At 36.7% G+C, this 17,605-nt stretch overlaps 1 protein-coding gene across 1 annotated transcript in view; it reads right to left on the bottom strand.

Moving 5' to 3' along the window:
* The window catches only part of NYAP2 (neuronal tyrosine-phosphorylated phosphoinositide-3-kinase adaptor 2), a 282,724-nt gene that overhangs the window by 105,566 nt on the left and 159,553 nt on the right, over window positions 1-17,605 (bottom strand). Inside the window, 1 exon segment of the mRNA XM_049768157.1 lies at window positions 9,376-10,431. Within this exon segment, the coding sequence (XP_049624114.1) occupies window positions 9,376-10,431 (1,056 nt within the window).

Genomic DNA, 17,605 nt, shown 5'->3' on the forward strand with positions numbered 1-17,605 from the left:
TCCACACTTGATTAATCATTTGAAAAGAGGGAAAGGTATGACTACTATTATATAAAAACGAAGTGAGTACAGAGAAGAAAGGGAGGAATTCAGGCTTGGAATCATTGAAGAGGAGTTAAATGATCTAGCATTAGAAGGCCAGTACACACTACAACCACAAGTAGCTCTTGAATGTCCACACTACAATAATGTAGCAAAGAGCAATTCACCAAAGCAATTAGGTGGAAAGGCAGTATAAAGGGCAAAGGCATTGTCAGCACTTCTAGGACTGAATCCCCAAACCAGAAAAATGATGGGGAAGATGAGAGTTTCTATGTGTAAGCACTCTCCTAATGAGGTGCTTAGTAGAGAATTGATGGGCATTAGCACCCATGGAGAAGCACAAGAACTCTAACTCATGAAGATGATTCTATGGACACACAATTTTCTTGTTTGTCCTATATAATGGTATATATAAAGGCAAAAATTCATTTTTAAAGACTTACTTTCAAGAGTATTATTTTGTCCACTTTTAAAGTGTTTGAAGTTATATTTTCGGGGAAAGAGACATAGGGGTAGTTGACTTTGTTTGCATGTTTGTTTTGTTCTGTCTTTCTGTTTATCTATCTCTCAGTCTCGCTTTTCTCTTTTTTTCCCCTCTTTATTCCCCCACTCCTCCTTTTTTTGTTTTGTGTTGTTTTTGGGTCACACCCGGTGACACTCCAGGAGGGGGGGGGTTACTCTGGCTATGCACACAGAAATCCCTCCTGGCTACTGACTTGGGGACCATATGGGATGACGGGGATGGAACCCAGATCCATCATTGGTCAGCTGCATGCTGACTGCTGCACTATCGCTTCGCTCCTGTCCCCATCTCTATTTTTGTCAATGAAAAAGAAAAGGTTATATCTGTCTCATAACTTACTGCATCAAGCCTAAAGGGATCATTTATATCTGTAAAAACAGGACATCTAAAAACTTTTCATTGGGATATAATTTAAAGCAGATAAATGATATTTAATACTAAAAATGTGCATCTCTATTAATGCAAAATATACTTAGGATTCTGAAGTTTTTGACAATGCCAAACCATCATCTTTTTTTCAATAATTATAAGATGGACAGGACAATTTTTGTTTTGTTTTATTCCTTCCTTTTTTTCTTTCGTTTAGCCATTATCTCTTCTGGGGACTTTCTGTGAACCTTTGCACATGTTTAAGCATTTGAAATGTTGGACCCTATATATTTTTTACACATATTGAAACTACATGTACATATTTTTTTTACTTTTTTAGAATCTTACTTTCTCCATTTGTCTCTTCCCTTAGCTCTTTCATGTTTCTATTTTTTCCTCAAAATTTAGCATTTATATATTTCCACCTTATCTTTCCCATATCATTATCTGACTCAATATATTATAAAATTCATATATGTTTTTCAGTATGTGTTATATTTTCTCACATGAATAATCAGTCAAGAGTTTATATTAAATATAGCTTAAACCTTTTTAAATATTTGAAAAGGTCATTTTTTTAATCATCATCGTTCATAAGAACCAGTGACAGCTTCCAAAATTAACAGACTATTTTCTGGATATGTTATTTAGTTCAAAGATCTCATTTTTACCAGAAGTAGAGGTTTCACCTGTGACGTGCTAGGAGTTCTCTATTGTCACAGTTTAATTATAGCATTTTCATCTTGAATTGTTGACTGTGGAATTGGGTTGGATTTTATGACTCTTAGGTGTGATTCACTATTGAATAACAAGAGAGTAACCTTTCACAGGAAATGGATAAGAGAAAAACTTACATTATTTTTGCACAGGGAAATGCTAGTTTTGAGAACTTAACAATGCTGTAAATACAACCTTCTGTGTTGATAATGTGATCTGCATTCAAAGCAAAAAATGTTTTACTTTGTTTAATATGACAACCTCCATGCTATGTGATTAGTGTCACTAAGGTATTGTATATTATATATTATAACTTCATTTAGTGGGCCGACAAGGTGGCACTAGAGGTAAGGTGTCTGCCTTGCAAGCGCTAGCCAAGGAGGGACCGCGGTTCAATCCCCCGGCGTCCCATATGGTCCCCCCCAAGCCAGGGGCAATTTCTGAGCGCTTAGCCAGGAGTAACCCCTGAGCATCAAATGGTGTGGTCCGAAAAACCAAAAAAAAAAAAATACAATAGCAAAGTAAAATTAATTATTATCTGCCAAAACTATCATATATTTAGTTCTTATTGCCCAATTCCCATTAATATTTATGAAATATAAAATATGAAATTATTAGATTGGACATATATTTTATAAATTGGGCATCTATATTTAAAGTAAAAGACATAAATCTTATTTGATGAAAATTTTTAGTTCAAGAACAATGATCATACTTACTCTATAAATATCAGAAAATTATCAAATTTGACATTTCCAGTAAAGCCAGAAAAAGATGGAGAATAGATATGTCAGCTTTACTTTTATTACTGGAATGTTAAAGAGAAAATTACTTGAAACTCAGGAATTCTAAATGTTATACTACTTTCGAATCACTGTTCCTACAATATCAGTAAGTATCCACAAATTTTACCTCGCAGGAGTGATTGGGGAGTGAGGTCAATGATAGCATCTTAAGACTAAAGATAAGACTAAAGATAAAGTTCTCAATTATTAGGAATTTTACAACTCAGTTTTGTTTCATAACAACAAATTTACTTTTTGTATTACAGAAAAGATACTGAGAGATCCTATGACTTTGTTAGCATCTCTGATAAGGCCATCCCTTTTTTTTTTTTCAAAGTCAAAGGTAGAGAAAAAACATCATTGTACTAATTGAATTTCTCTTCTGTCAAGTCCATGGAAATCATTGAAGTTAAGATAACTAAGGAAGGAAAGGGGCATTGGTGGTGGGAATGTTGCACTGGTGAAGGGGGTATTCTGTTTAAGACTGAAACCGAACTACAATCATACTTATAATCATGATGCTTAAATAAAGATTTTATTTTTTTTTGTTGTTTTTTTTTGGGGGGGGGCCACAGCCATTTGATGCTCAGGGGTTACTCCTGGCTAAGCGCTCAGAAATTGCCCCTGGCTTGTGGGGACCATATGGGACGCCGGGGGATCAAACCGCAGTCCTTCCTTGGCTAGCGCTTGCAAGGCAGACACCTTACCTCTAGCGCCACCTCGCCGGCCCCAAGATTTTATTTTTAAAAAGTAACTCAGAATATGCCTTTCCTTTGAATGATTGAATCAATATAAGTCCCAACTGGTAAAGAGTTTAATTATTGGTCCCCTGAGTGTTTTAAGGAGTCTGGATCCCTCTTCCCTGTGCAGGCATTTCTGTGGAAGCACACAAAACTCTCCAGTGGAGAAGTCTGAGTTAGATAGCAAATAAATGGAACAGATGGATTTTTCTAGAAATAAACATCATTAGTTGATCGCTGCTTTTACATATACTTTTTTAGCTAATTGTTATAGCTGCCAACTGGAACTATTAAGATTCCTGCAAAGAAACTAGTAGGGAGGAAGATGAATTTGATAATTTCACTAATTCTAGGATGAATTTTCTATTAATTTTACACTTACTGTTGTTTATGTTGAAAGGAAATTAATTTTTAATGTGTTTTCCCAAACTATCCCCAAAAATTATGTGATCTGTATTTTCTCAAGCAAATCCATCACTTCTAATAAACTTCAAGCTTTAATAAATGAATATTCAAATTCCAAAACTTTTGTGATTTGACATTATGAACAGTAGAGTAATTATTATAATTCATATTCTTATTAGTAGTAGTGGTGGTTTGATTTTATATGTAGATTGCCAGCAAATATCTTTAAAAGTTTCCAAGCTTATTTGGCTTACACTTCCTTTTCAGGAAAAATAATCATTCCATGTCCCCTGAAAATGTATCATCTCTAAATCAACAGTAAGTGTCACCTACATTCTCCCTTCCTGAATGCTTCTGGGGACAAAATTTCCTCAATTGAAAACCATGACTCTCAAAACAGCTTGCTCCTTTCCATTGAATTCAATTTATTATTATTTAATTTATTTAATTTGAAAATTTTGTATGTATTTGACTCTAGAGAGCCAATATTTTAGAAATTATTGCCCTTTCCTGAAAGCAAACTGATGAAAAAATAGGATGCTCAAGACACGTTAGATGATACTTCATGGTGTAGCCTCCTTTTACAGTCCTCTCTACCATATGATTTAGTACTGTAGACTTGAAAATGGTGATTTTTTTGGGGGGGAGGGGCACACCCGGCTGTGCTCAGGGGTTACTCTGGCTGTCTGCTCAGAAATAGCTCCTGGCAGGCACGGGGGACCATATGGGACACCAGAATTCGAACCAACCACTTTTGGTCCTGGATCGGCTGCTTGCAAGGCAAATACCACTGTGCTATCTCTCCGGGCCCTGGTGATTGTTTTAACAATGTACTATGCACAATATAACCCAGGAAGCCTGTTTTTTTTTTCAGCAGTTTACCATCACCAATGATGATTTGCCTAGAAACTGGAAAATCTTTCCATCTGACCTGTCACCTTTTTTTTGTTGTTTTGTTTTTATTAATAGCTTTATTTAAGTACTATGATAGTAAACATGTTTGTAGTTGGGTTTCAATCATAATAAAAAGAACACCTCTCTTCACCAGTACAACTTCCTGTCACCAATTCCCCCCCATCTCCCTCCTTTCCCACACCCTGCCATATTGGAGACAGGCATTCCATTTCTCACTACCATTGTCATGGTTAGTGTACTTATTTCTCTAATTGCACTCATTACTCTTTGTCGTAAGATTAATATAGTGGACCAGTCCTTACAGCCCTCTTCTCACTGGAGCGGGCATATTATTATCAGAAAAAATATACACACCCAATGAGGGACCAGAAAAATATTAAAACATTTGTTGACAAATCTGAAAGAAGACATCAATAGCAACACAATAATAGTGGGAGACTTCAATACCACACTGTCACCACTTGATAGGTCAACCAGGATGAAACCTAGCAGGAATGTATTAGCTCTAAAGGAGAAATGGGAAGAAAGTAAACTAGTAGATATATATAGGACTAATCCACCCCAGAAAACTGGGTATACATTCTTCTCCAGTGCACATGAGTCATTCTTTAGGATAAAAAACATGCTGGCACATAAAATGTACCTCCATAAATTCAAGAAGATATAAATTGTATAAAATAATCTCTCAGACTATAATGCCCTTTCAAATTAGAGGTGAACTGCAAACACAGAGGTAAAACTTTAACACCTGGAAATCAAACAACTCATTACTGAACAATCAGTGAGTCAGAAAAAAGCTGCAAAAAAAGAAAACTAGGTACTAATATCCCTGATGCAAAGATCCTCAACAAAATCCTAGCAAATAGGACCCAACACCTAATCAAGAAGGTCATAGACTATGGCCAAGTAGGTTTCATTCCAGGCATGCAAGGATGGTTTAAGATATGCAAATAAATACACCATCCAATAATACATAATACACTGTACAACATGATCATATCAATAGATGCAGAGAAAGCATTTGATTAGGTCCAACACTCACCCATTCATGATAAAAATTCTCAAACAAAGGAGCTGTTTTCAATCTAGTCAAGGCCATATAACATAAGCCAATGGCAATATTATACTCAATGGAGGTAAACTAAAAGCCTTACTTCTAAAATCTGATATAAGACAAGGCTACTATCTTTTTACTTTTTAAGCACTCTAACCCCTAGGTCTGTTTTTCAACTGCAACCTATTGATCTATCTTCATTGTCTATTTGTTGTGTTAGTGTATGTGTGTGTGGTGACCACCTCTATGTCTATCTAATGTCTGTCCATATTTTACATAAAGCCTGTCTATGTTGCATATAGTCCTTCCCCTATATACATGTATACAGATACATGTATGTATTCACATATGTGTATTTATATATTTATAATATATACATGTATGTATTGTATGTGTATATACATGCATGTATGTGTATGTGCATATATACATTACATATGTATGCATTTTTATATATTTATATATACACACATATATAAAACACATCCTTGTCCCCCCTCCCATGTATACTACTTTACAAATCTTTTTCTATCATTTTGCTCTCACCTCTAATTTGTTGTTACTCTCTACTTAATCATTTTTCCTTCAGTTCTTTACTCCTCAGAAAGTGGAATATGCTCCCCACTGCAGCTGGCTCCCGAAGCAAAAGGACAACCTACCGGGTCCACCTTGTGTTGGCTCAGGAAGAAGATGCTGCAGCTGCTATATCTGATTTACTTTCAGTGGCTCCTTTTCTCCTACCTTCCTTCACTATGGACTGTTGTGTGCTACTGGATTTGGTTTTTGAGAGATGCTTAGTTAGAGGATATTTCCCAATCTGTGATTGCTGAGAGCCTTAATAGGTATAATTCTTATTGTGTATTTCCTTATATAGATGTAGTTTCCCCCACCACTTTTTTTTATGGATTTGTTTAGTAGGAAATTCTAGTACATAAATTTCCCTTGGATTCTGAGTTCATTTTATAACCAGATAATATGAAATGTTTAGCTTATTATTTTTTACCCCATATACACCAGTAGTATCCTATGGCATTGTTACATTTTGCATAGGAACATTAAAATAAGAAAATTGTATGCATAGAAATAAGTTCTTATTTAATAGGTATAATAACTCAAATTATTTATTGAAGTGTGCTTTTCACCCAGAACATGTGTCATAGAGACTTGACCAAGGCTTCGGTAGATTGGACATCAGCCATTTACCCCCGAACCTTGGATCTCAACTTTATAAATTGCACAGTTTTCTGCACCAGCCCCAGGGATCAAACTTCTACTGGGGAAGACCCAAATGCTATTGGGAAAGACTCAAATGCTTCAGACTGCATTCATATGACATCTGACAACTTGGAAACAGCCACAACTTGCCTTTAGGGCAAATATTCCTGCCTTGCCACCTAACAGTGAGATGAAACCAAAAGATGCTTCAGAACATCCTGATTTTAACATAGAATTTGTACAAAAAAACCAAGGTCGCTTATTACTGTAGCCTGACTGCATCAACTGTGATTGAGGAGAAATTTTACTGTAACCATGAGTAAAGACTGTGGGAGTTGACAATTTAATATGCCTAGATCGTGTAATTGGTTTTATTTCAGGGTTCTTCATGGGAAGGGATACCCTGTTTTGGGGGCACCAGTTTATTCTTTCTATTCCCTCAACATTTTGCTGTGCCCATGCATAAAATGCCATTGTTTTATAAAATCTTTTACATAAGGCTCCTGTCTTATTTTATAAAACCTTGGGACATAAATTACTCTGTTCTACCTCATATTTCTGCATTTTTATAGAAAAATTAAAAAGGAAGAAAAAAAAGGATGGGAGTCAAGGATCTAATGGTCTTAGGTGCACTGGTGGAGATAAAAAAAAAAAAGGATAGAACTAAATATCCAAGCCAAAGTCAACACAAATGGAATCAAGGACCCAAACTCTACCACTCTAAACTTAAAATAGGCCTGGTATACTGGCAGGCTAGGGGACAAAGGATGGTGGTATATGATGAAGTTTGGGAACATTGGTGGAGACAGGTTGACACTAGTGGTGGGATTGGCCCTTATTTATTGTATGTTTGAAATTCAACTATGTAGGACTTTGTAAATCACAATAGCTCCAGCCCCATTTTTTGTTGTTTTGTTTTTGTCAATAAAATAAAAGTTTAAAATAAAACAAAATTATTGCCCTTTACGAAACAATAAAGTGCTTGTGGGAAAATTATTTAAACAATGTTTTTTATTAATATCACAGGGAGAGAGAAGAGGTAACTTAAAATTGTCATTAAGTATTAATTATTGAAAAAGCTCTGTCATGTGAATCATTTCTTTCCTATAAGGAAGGTCTTCAACATGATTTCTAAAAAGATAAATAACCAAGTAGTTGGGATCATTTGAGAGGTAAGTGGTTTTCATTTTAGGTGCCTTCAGGTATTCTTAAATAAGGAAAAACAGTTTAAATTGGAGTAAATTTGAATCCGTTTTGACTTATTCATCTATGGGGAAATTAGGAAAGTTACAGAAGACAAGGCATTAAAATAAAAAAAATTGTCAGGTCTTTGGAATTTAATGCTTAGTACTTTTTCCATTATCCACTTATCTTAGTGATTTCTTGGTTATTTATATATGAACAGATTTCAGAAGAATATGTATATTTGGAAGAAAAAGCAGGGTTTTTTTGTTTTTGTTTTTGTTTTGTTTTGTTTTTTAAAAGGCAGTTTTAAGGAGAAAATAATGTCAGATTCTATGTTAGAGTAAAGATGAAGAAGGAATATCAGGTCCAATGTGCAGAGAATCATTCATATTTTGTATTATAGATATTTTGTTTTAGACCTCACTGTACAACGTTCCAGGTTACTCCAGCCTCTGTTTTTGTTTTTGTTGTTGTTTCGTTTTGTTTTGGGGCCACATGCGGTGACACTCAAGGGTTACTCCTGGCTATGCGTGGAGAAATCGCTCCTGGCTTGGGGGACTATATGGGATGCTGGGGGATCGAACTGAGATCTGTCCTGGATCAGCCACGTGCAAGGCAAAAGGCCTACTGCTGCACTATAGCTCAGGCCCTTCCAGCCTCTGTGTTTAAGGAATCAGGTGGCCACTAAGGATTGAAAATCTCCAGCTCGTGGAGCTACTTCTGCTTCATTTGAGATTTTTTTTTTTACCGTTCTAAGTTCAGCGGGAATTATACTCTTTCTAGAAAAGGCTACCTCATATGGATTTAATTTATCAGTTCTACATTTGAGTATATAACACACACATACACACACATGCCTGATATTCATCTAAAATCTTCCATTAACTTTCCGTATTGAACTTGCCAGAGCCAGAAAAGTTTCAGTGATACTCTTTAGCTACCCTGTAAAAGATGACCAGCTACCCATTTGCGTTATTATTCTACTCATAATTATTATTGCACAGATGCTTATTGTTTGCATATTCCAGAACCCATTATTTCTTTATGCAAGGCAAAGGCAGGAGAACACACACACACACACACACACACACACACACACACACACACACACACACACACACACACACGGCCTTGCTCCACCAACCCTTTGAGAGGTCAGTTAACAGGACCACAGCCTGTTGTCACACTTTCTACCTGCATGTCTGTATTTTTCCTTTGCAAGTTCCCACGCAAACTCCGGATTCCCAACACACACACACACACACACACACACACACACACACACACACACACCCTTGCTCCACCAACTCTTTGAGAGGTCAGCTAACAAGACCACAGTCTGGTGCCAAACTTACTACCTGCATGTCTATATTTTTCCTTTGCAAGTTCCCAAACGTACTCCGGATTCCCAATGAACCCACTTACTCTCTGCAGGTTCCTTGGACCTGCGGCCACTCGAAGACTTTCTCAGCAGGCTGCGGCCCGAGGTAAAGAGGCTGGTGAGTTCTTCCAAGGGACTGGTAGGTGTTCGGGACCGGGATCCGCCCGGGCCTGCCGAGCCATAGGTACCGACTGACACACTGACCATCTTGCTGGCGTCTTGAGACACGGGTCTGGGAGTGACATGAGGCACTGATGGAGAACTCCGGGACAAGCTACCTGCATGCACCGCATCATAGGGGGGCGGCCTTTTGAGGCTCAGCGGAGTCAGGGACCTGCCCATGCTCACGGGAGACGGAGAGGCCGAGTGGCTTTTGGGGTATCCGTGCGGGGACTGCGTTCGGTACAGAGTGGCAGGTGGGGGTGGCGAGGATGAGAGCACAGCTGGCTCTTTATCCAGTTTGGGGTGTCCAGATGTCGGGTGCGAGGGCAGTGAGGATGAGGGAGACGCTCCTGCTTGTGGTTTCATATAGGATACGTTTTCCAGCACAGGGAGTTTGGTGACCTCCAAAGGGGTCAAGGGGGATTCGTCAGAATTGGGAGAGCACTGCACGGGTGCGGGAGGGAACACCAGCAGAGGAGGCCGGTGTGACAGCAGGTTGGGGAAAGGGGGCGGGATGTCACAAAGCAACCCCTTTGCGGGAGGACAGGGTACCCCAGCCTTGGCAAAGTCCAGGTCGGGCACCGTGGGTGTGGCACACTGCGAGGTGCAGCCATGGAGGTCTAGATCATCCAAGAGGGGATACTTCATTTCCTCGTACACAGCCTCGCTCTGGTCATCCTCGTCGCGGTGAAAGTCCCTCAGGATGTTGCCCACCATCTCAATGTACACGGGTTCCTCATCATCAGGGTCCCCTGTGGGGGTGCTGACCTGCGAGAGGGATGGGTCGCGGGGCAGCGAGGTCCTCCGGGGTCCCCCGTGCTTACGGATGTAAGTCTCGTCGAAAGAGGTGCTGAGCTGGGTGTTGGGGTTACGCTTGGGTTTGGGAGGAGGAATCTTCTTGGAATATTCATCGCTGTGGGGTCTGGGTTTGGTTGGCACTGAAAAGAAGTAGAGAAAGGGGGAAAGAGGTGAGTCCCATAAAGTACTGCAGTTGAGCTCACTACTACAAATGAAGGTGAAGAGGAGGTGCCTGGGGAGGTACCCAGATATGCTAAAGGGCTATTCCTGGCTGCAGGCTCAGGAGTGACACTGGTGGGAACCCTATAAAGTGATGGGACCTTCCCCGATAGGCTTGATACCTATAGGCTTGATACCGATAGGCTTGATAAGCAAACACTTTAATCCATTATTACCCACCAAACCCACCGCTATGACTCTTGATAGAATAAATAATCTGCTTTATATCTAGCCCAAAATTTAGATTAAAATGTCAAACAAAACTAAGTCAACATTTCCCACCATTGGAAAACCTTGATAAGAGAGCAGTACTGTTTTACCTTCTAATACTAATAATCTAACATGGACACATGCATTCATTCAGACTGGAGTTAACTGTCTCTGCCTTAAAAATGTCTAAATAGAAATCTTACTATAAAACATGTTGGCCAGGAAACAAGTCACAAATGTCATAAAATTAAACTCCAGGAATTAAGCAAGAAAGTCTTATTCAGAAGCAGAGAGAGGATTTATATTAGAAGTGGATATTAGAACAAATGGGCACTCAAAATATCAAGGAGATTGAACCCTTTTAATTATGTTGTTATAGCGCATGATCTCATCTTGTTTTCATTTACAATAAAAATGTCTAAGCATGTAAGACTCCGTTTCTGTCTTGTTTCAAATATCATTTCTTTACATGAGGGGCTGATACTTCAGGGAAAAATGATGTGAAAATCTGATGAAACAACTAGACAAATTAATCGTCAAATCTCCAGATACTGTTAATTATGGCGTATTTGTTTCTGTTCACAGATCACTTATGATATCCCTAATGCTGCTCTGAAATAAATATGCTAGCTACATTCCATTGATATATCAATCCCCCTTGAGAGTTCTGAAGGTATGTTTCCCAGACAATGATGTACAAGCTTAAGAAAATGCATTCTGAAAAGTTATAACTTGTGATTATAGCTTTTGACTATTTTCTAAGAGAACATAAGCTTTTGACATCATAGTGGAGGGTGGATGTGGGGAGACTTGGCTGTGACAGTCAATTAATTATTTAGAATGCAGGGAAGGTTCTGGAGTCTTATCTCATTATCTTGTAGTGTTTATATATGATTACAATAAATATTATTATCATACAATTTTGCAGAATGTAGTTGCTTATGGTAGATTATAGTAACATACAATGTAAGTTGACAGTACGGTTTATAGGTGTAAGCTGTAATAAAAACAAGATTAGCTATAATTTTTAGTCTAAATGAGAATCTCAGACATCTGAAATCTCCTAAAGAAAAAATTGTTATGATTTATGACATAGTTTTTCTTAAAATATTCTGAAGAAGATGGCACATTCTTAAAGAGGAGTTGGGTGATTGCTTTACACATCAAATGTCTTCTGATAGAAAAAAAATCTAATCAATTATTCTAGAAGTAGTTGTTTCTCATGTTCTAAATCATTTCTGCTTTCAAGTTTTTTGCTCCACTGCCCCTGATGTGCTCATGACTATATTTACTATAGTCAAACGGCCCTTTGAAAGGAATCCTTTAATATAGTTAGAATTCTTCTTTAACTCATACTAGTTTAAACAAGATGTTTTCAGGGAAAACATTCCAGGCTAGTAATGGAACTCTTTAGGATCAAATTCTCAAAGTCAAAAGATAACTGGATGAAAACTACTAAAACTATTAATCTTCTCTAGAAGATTTCCCAAATGAATAATGGATTCTCTCTTTATTCCACTGGCACCGCTTATTTTTTTACTGATTTTGAAAATATATCATACATTATTTTATATGCTTTAATGAAATCACCAGATTACATACAAAAATGAATCCAGATCGGCACTCTATGATATGATAAGTGTGGAAAGATTAATAACACCCCTAAAATACATATATATACTTTAAGTCAATATAATATCGTAAAAATATTTTAATAAAATGAAGCATAAAATCTCAACCACATAAACCCAAACAAAGAAAAATAACAAAGTAATGTAAAGCTGACTTACTGTGGAGACTTTGCAAACGCCAGGACCTTAAAGAAAGAAAGTCCACTACATCTTCTGATATTTGTTTCCTATTCTCTACTTTAAGGTATTATCTAGAAAAAAATAAGTCAGATTCTGGGAAGAAAATTCACTGAACATTATTTGGTTCCAGTTGAAAATCTCAGGGCTGGGAAAAGTCATAGAGGAATGTTAATATTATAGAGGAGTTCTATGACTAAAGATCTAAGAATGAAAATGATTTCATGAGATATAGAATGCCATCATAACAGAACAAACCTATTTGATATGTGAATTTCTTTTCTCTAAATTAAATGATAATTTTTTTACTTTATAAAGTCTGACTTTATATTTTATTGTCATATAAAGAGAAATAATAGGTCATGTAGAATTCAATTATTTTTTTGAGTCCGGGTGTAGGTGGCAGTACCACATTAAGGAGAGATCAGAGTTCCTGGCTTTGAGGATTCAAAGGTAAAGCAGGAGAATTCTCACTGTTAGGGAAGCTGCCAAGAGTCAGATAAACAATCTAGGAGCTGGAGAAAAAAATCCATCTGTGAAATGGGCAACACCATTACCTAGGTTATACTAAAAAATGTGAGCAAATGACAGATATAAAGTGGGAGGAAAAAATCAAAACATGAAGTAACGACTCTTAAATCTATGAAAGTATTAACGAAAAAAGTCCTATCCTAGAATAAAGCATAACTTAAAGTCAGTAGAACAACTATTAATTAAGAAGGAATTCAGACAAAATAAACCATTGGTAACATGAAAATGATTTGAAGACCAGATCAGGTAAATAGAGCAATTATGGGACAAGGAACATTAAATATAATATTTTACTCATAGTAATTCTTAGGTATTCAAAGTGTCTATGAACTGAAATGAGTTCCCTATGCCCCCCCTCTGTTCATATGTTGAAGTTCTACCAAAAATGACATGGTATTAGGAGAAAAAAGTTTGTGAGATATGGGCCAGAGAGATAGCACAGTGGTAGGGCATTTGTCTTGCATGCAGAAGGATGGTGGTTTGAATCCCGGCAACCTATATAATCCCCTGAGCATGTTGGGGGCAATTTCTGAGCATAGAGCCAGGAGTAGCCCCTGAGCACTGCCAGGTGTGACCCCCCAAAAATGTTTGTGAGATACATAGGTTTAGATGATGCCTTGGGGGAGAAACTTGCTCTCTCATGATTGGCTGAAACTGGGCATTTATAAGAAACACCAGAGATGCTTATTACTGCCTACAATTATATAACAGAGTACACTCTAGAGCTAAAATCAAGTATGCATTCTTTTTTTGATCATCAAACCCTCCAAACCTTGACATGAGACAAACAATACTCATGATATTTGGTTTTCACATTTTCTGAGTATTTTTGTTTGCTTTTACATACTGACTCCTTTGTTCTACTCCCATCTGTAGTGACCATTAGCAGAGATATTCTCTAGCCAGTCATGCCTAAGGAATTCTTTAGTATCTAGGTTAGCTTCTTTCCACCTTCTGTATGAGATGAAAGAGCTTAATGTAGGCAGAACTTAATGATTCAAACAAATTTTGCTAACTGATTCTTTTGTTTTGCATTGGTCTAAACTTGAATAAAATATCCTTAGGGTTATTTAGAGTTATTATATAGATTGTTCAGAGAGATAATACAACAGATAGGACTTGCCTTCCATAAAGCTAATCAACCAATGTTTGTTACCCAGCATCAGTTATGGTCCTTGGAGAAATCTTTGAGTACTACAAGAAAAGATGCCTGAGTAAAGGCAGGAGTAAGCTCTGTGCATATTCAGTGGCCCACCCACCAAATTAATTATATTATTAGATGGAAATACTGATTAATTGATCAACATTGGTGATATAATTTTAGGCAATATCTACTTCTAACTTTATACAACCTATTTAAATTGTGATTCTTTCGGAAATTCAGAAGGCAACAACTCTTTTCTAATGAGCTAATTTATCTACTATCCATTTCTTTTTACCTATTATCTAACTTACTTAGTTCAAGATTTAATTCAATCATTCATGAAATAATGACAATTTTTTGTCAAATGTCATCCAGGCTTTTGAATGAAAGTATAGCCCTATAAGTAAAACTCAGAAATTGAGGCAACATTTTTCCTAATTTATTCTCCTTTATCTTTATAGTAGAGAATGCATAATTAAAGAAAAACTCATGTTTTAAAAAGTTGTTTTAGAAAGGTTTAAAAAATATCCTTGATTATCTATACATACATGTACAATTAAAGAATAATAAAAAGATATTTGTGCATATCAACATTCAACCATATTAAATAGTGATTATTTATAGCTGTTGAGTGAATTTTAAATTATAACTAATAAGCCCCAAAATAGAAGCAATGCTTCCTGTTCAGCTCCAAAATACATATTTTAATGTTTAAAATAGCATAATGTCAGTAGCAATGAATGAGCAGGTATATTTTTAAAAGGAATATATGAGCACAAAGTTATGCATGGCTTTAAGTCTTGCCCAAATGATAGACCTTTCACAGTTAATTTTGGAAGTTCACCATATCCCTTGTCAGGCTTCTTTCTAAAATATATTTTTCTTATTAAAAATACAGTGTAAAAATATACTTTAGTATATGTGAATATCTTGAATCAAAAAAGTGAAAAAGAGGGACAGAGATAAAGTGCAGTGGAGAAGGCACTTGTTTTATGCACAGCAACCCGATTTTCATCTCCAGCATCCCTAATGGTCCCTTCATCACTGCCAGGAGTGATCCTTATGTACAAACCCAAGAATAACCACTGAGCATAACTGACTCTGATCTAAACCACACTCAAAATAAAGTGAAAATGAGGGACAAGATGTGGTTATATTTTTTCTCATGAAAAATCTCTTTGGTCAAAGATTCCAGGAATTTCAGGATTCTTAAACATTATCATGTCCAATTGCCATAATTTACTGATGAAGAGATATAAATTTCTTATCAACCACTAAATATCAGTTTATCTTTTATTCCTTGAAACCCTGAGGAAAGCAGCAAGGGTGGAATACACACATATATTTAGATGTATATATTTTCAAATAAGTAGGATCTGAGAGTCCAATTAAAGGAATTAATTCCTCCATGCATGATAACAAAACTGGCTGATTAGGAAACGTGAGAGACATATTTCCTATTTTCTGCAGACATGTGTTCACAGTAACTTTTGTTAGAACTCACTATTTCAGGAGGTTAATGAATATTTTTACTTTCACAGCAACAAGCCTCACAATACATTATATAAAAATATTGATTACTTATTTTCCCCATGAATATTTTTGTAAATAATTATGAGTTGCAAAAACCTTAGATTTATGTAGAGTTGGATAAAAAAATACAAAATAATGTACACGTACTATAAAAATACACAGAATGATTAAAGTTAAAGTTTGAAGACCTGTATTTTTGTCCTGGTTCTGGAAACAATACAAACAAGGCTCAGGTCAAAGCTTACATGGAAACAATGCAACTTGATCCCAAAAGCTACCTCAAATTTGAGTGTAACTTGAAAAGTCTTCCACTTCTACTAGACTCTTAAGCTAAAAGATGTGATTCTAATTTTTTCTGTACTTCTATCAAGCTGTTTAACTTTGGGCAAACTACTTTTTTGGTAGGTATTGATATATACTCATTTCTTCCATGTAGATAATAAGGAATATTCATCAAAAACTACTTTTTACAATTGTGAACCTGTAAATAAAGGTTATATTTATGTAAAGTTTATATTTGAGAGTCAGGCCTGGGTCTGGGTGGGAACAGAGAGGCTCCTATCCTAATCCCCTCCACCAAGCTTGAACAGGGTCCCTTTCCAGCCTTCCCTCAGCCTTCTGCTGAGTTCCAGTACCATCACTGTTCATCTACCCTTTAGGCCAGCCAGGTTTGTGTTGGGGAGAAAATAAGAAACCTCAGGCCTTAATCCCTTCCACCAAACAGAAACAAGGCTGTTCTTTTTGGGTCTTTTCCTAGACTCTTCTGGGTCCCAGCACTATTGCTAAATATTTGTTTTTTTGGGTCAATCAGGCCTGGTCTGGATGGGAACAGGAGAGCTCCCATCCTAATCCCCTCTACCAAGCCCAAATAGGGCCTCTTTTCCAGCTTTCCCTCAGCCTCCTTTTGGCTTCCATTGCCATCACTATTCATCTGCCCTTTGGGGCCAGGCAGATTTATGTTGGAGAGGAAATAGGGAACCTCACGCCTTAATCCCTTCCACCAAACGCAAACAGGGTTGTCCTTTTGGGTCTTTCCCCAGCCTCTTTCAGTGTCACTACTGAACCTTCTTCCTTCCTATTAGTCCTCCTTTCTCAAACCGCATGGACACTAGTGTGTCCATGAGAAGTTATTTCAATTTATATTGTAGATTTCCTGGCATATTGGATTTATCACTTTTTCTCATAGAAAATATATAGCTCAAAGACCAAGTGAACAAATCAATAAACTAGTATACAATATTTTCACCATTCTTAGAAAAACTTGCTAGATTAGAAAAATAACCTCTAAGAAGATATAATTTGAGTCACATTTCATACAAACAATTCAATAGGTCACTTTCTTAAGCACCCTGATATTCCAGCACTCCAAACCTCTAAATGCAAAGAGCAATAGGGAAGCTAAAGAACACATCTACTGTGAGGATATGGAGAGAAATCCTGTCAAATCTCCAAGTCCACCCAAATGCCTGAACTTAATAGATGAAGACCTAAAATCAACACTTAATGGTTTAGTAAGGGAAATCAAGGATTTACTAGTCAGCAAAATTAAAAAAAATCTATAGATGAACAATTCAACCAACTCAAAGAATAATTCTTTCAGATGAGAGAATTCATACAAATGGAACGGAAGAAACTAAAAAAGACATGTTCGCAAGACATAATAGTAGAATTACACAGGTGGAAAATCGTATAGATAAACTTGAAGACAAATTACAAGCCAGCAGTGATAATGAAGTCAAAAAAAGAAAGGAGAAACAAAACCCTGAAAGAAAATGTATGTACTTAGTGATCAAAGACAAGAGAAATAATCTCTGAATTATAGGAATTCCAGAAAGGGAAGAAAATGGAAAAGAGTAAGAACAAGTAGTG

The sequence above is a fragment of the Suncus etruscus genome, chromosome 2 (assembly GCF_024139225.1).
Source record: "Suncus etruscus isolate mSunEtr1 chromosome 2, mSunEtr1.pri.cur, whole genome shotgun sequence".
NCBI lineage: Eukaryota > Metazoa > Chordata > Mammalia > Eulipotyphla > Soricidae > Suncus > Suncus etruscus.